General features: G+C 56.8%; 1 protein-coding gene across 1 annotated transcript; it reads right to left on the minus strand.

Moving 5' to 3' along the window:
* Positions 1-1,002: 1,002 nt before the first annotated feature.
* On the minus strand, positions 1,003-2,437 carry PHACADRAFT_54357 (uncharacterized protein; the record flags this gene model as incomplete). Its single annotated transcript, XM_007403048.1, has 2 exons — positions 1,003-1,514; positions 1,630-2,437. Coding segments are annotated over 2 exons (1,320 nt in total), but the record flags the coding sequence as incomplete, so codon positions are not given.
* Positions 2,438-2,661: the final 224 nt, after the last annotated feature.

The raw sequence follows: 2,661 nt of genomic DNA on the forward strand, positions 1-2,661 counted from the left end.
ATGATCGACGACGACTGCCACCGAAGCAGTGCGGCATATAGCCAACACGCCGCTCCACATCGACGTGTCCTGGAAAGAGGGGTACCACCAAGCCACGTCCAGCCCGCCTTCCCACCGAGCGCGCAGTGACCCAGAAGCCGCATCCCAGAGTGCCACCCCGCCACGATCTCCCTCTGATGCTGTAAGGATCGTCGCGTCGTCTGGTGAGAACGCTGCGTAGTGCGACTGTTCTGACGGTAAGGATAGAGGCTTGTATGCACGCTCCCACGCGTCTGTCTTGTACATCTCGATGGAATCGTTGTCGCGTACCAGCAGCGCACGACTTTTGTCGTGAGAGAAGACGGTCAATCGGCAGTCCGCCGACTCCTCACTGGGCGGATCGGATGACTTGATGGCATTCTCGAGCTGCGGTGTGTTCACTACATTCCGTGTCGCGTCCCACAGTCGGACAGCGCCATCCCATGAGCCAGACGCGATGCAAGTCCCGTCTTGGCTATAGGCGACACAGGTGACGTCCTTAGTGTGCCCGGAGAACGCTTGTCGAGCCTCGCCGCTTGCAAGGTCCAAGATGAGAACAGAGTTCCCTGATCCACACGCGAACTTGTCTCCGGCTGAGGGAAAGTTGGGACTGCGGGTGAATAAGAAAGGTTGGCCTGGTAACTGAAGGTTACGGAGGTGCTTGGCGGTCTTGATATCCCAGATAGACAGCTGCCCCGAGCCTGCGTCCCGTGGGGCAGTCAGAACTGTGGAACTATCCGGTGTGAATGTGACAGAATAGGTTAAGTCCTCGTGTTCCCGCTCCAATAAGATCCGACGAGTGTACGGCGCCTCCAGGCTCCACAGGCAGACCTTGTCATCTGCGCCTGACGCCATCCACATGCCATTCGGAGACACAGCAACGGATCTGACGCAGTCTTGATGCTCGGTCAAGGTCGTCACACAGGCTCCTGTCTCGGTATCCCAGATCTTGATGGAATAGTCATCTGAGCCAGACACGATGCGTCTGCCGTCGGGTGTGAAGACTGCGCAGGGAACCCAATCTGTATGCCCTTCCAGGGCACAGAGAAGCACACCGGATACGGCGTCCCAGATCTTGACTGTGCAGTCATCAGCAGCGGAGACAATGCGAGCGCCGTCCGGGGAATACTTGACAGAGCGAACCCGGTTGGAATGACCGAAGAGGACGAGAAGCAGGGTACAGGTGTGGGCGTCCCAAAGCCGAATCTTGTTATCTTCCCCCGAAGAGACGATCGTCCTGCCGTCGGGCGAAAAATCGACGGCGCTGACTTCTTGACCTTCATGTGCAGTGACCGTGCCTAGGCAAGCGTCCCAAGAGTCCGTCACGCCCCCGAAAACCTTAACAGAGTTCTCCGCGCGACACTCGCCTGCGTAGATCCGGGCAAGTGCCGTCTTCCTTGGAATGAGTAGCGGGATCAAGTGGTACAGCTGCAGCGCTGAACCGCTGATTGCAGGGAAGTAGCCGACAATGAGCCGCTCGCAGTCGCTCAACAGCACTGCAATGTTCCGAGCTTGGTCGTCATCCAGGTCCTACTCAAGATATTAGACACAGGAGGCATCGCAGAGAGTAGATTTCACGCACCATAAGAATCTGCCGGGACTCGCTCAGACCCGAGATAGCTTCCCTCAGCACTCCAAGCACACTGCAGGCTTCCACCCAGTACAGCAATCGGTTCTCCACAAGCTCCACAAGTGGTTCTAGAATCTCGACGGACGAAGGTTCTCCGTTCACTAGATGAGTGCACCAGTGCTGACAGGCGTACTTCAAATGTGGCGGTATCGCTTTCTCCCTACGATCGAGCAGGTTCGGAATCTCGGTGTTGAGCAGAGAGGGGTCCCGGATATCGCAGATGTCCCGCCTCAGCTCCTGCAGGGCCTTAAGACACCCGCGAAGTAAGCGTGCATGCTGCTGCTGCGAATTGACGACAAATGATTGGTTCGTGCAGCGACCTGAGTCGATCAGGAATTCGGCGAAGGTCGGGTGGATTACCCGGATGGCTGACGTAGACGCCTCAGACTCCGGTACAATAAGGACAGAGCGGAGACCACTGAGAATGTTGTACACCGTGTCAACGGAGAGACCAACCAGACGCGAGAGGCCGGAGACAGGAAGGGGGTCTTGGGCAATGACGATGGAACCTAGGATGGACTTCACTCGTGTTGACAGGTCGTCCGACATGTCAGGGAAGGCAGTCTCGAGGACCTGCAGGTACAGTTCATCGAGTAACTGATGAGGGCCAGCTTCTGCCGTGGCGGACATGAGTCTCTCGAGCCGTCCAACGGGATCACCATACACCGGGTCTCCAACATACTTGACTGCAGTCGCGGCGAAGATGAATAGGCCGTTAGACCTCAGACCCAGCTTCTCGACATGTAGCTTGTTGGGCCATGACTTTGGTACTCGTAAGGACTCGGCGATCTTCGAAAAGGAAACAGTAATGTAGTGGTTGATGTCGGGGGTGACGACCTCCAGTTCGACCTCATGTAGGGGTAGCTGGCCGAACGCATTGCGATAGCCAGGGAAGTTGAAGGTAGCGATGATGTGCCTCTCGGGACGGCTGGCGACAAAGAATCGAAGGGGGAGAGTTTATCTGCGTGCTTGAGCAGACTGGACAGAATTGCAGACGTGGCTTCGGGTCTCGA

This window comes from Phanerochaete carnosa (genome assembly GCF_000300595.1).
Source record: "Phanerochaete carnosa HHB-10118-sp unplaced genomic scaffold PHACAscaffold_701, whole genome shotgun sequence".
NCBI classification, from domain to species: domain Eukaryota; kingdom Fungi; phylum Basidiomycota; class Agaricomycetes; order Polyporales; family Phanerochaetaceae; genus Phanerochaete; species Phanerochaete carnosa.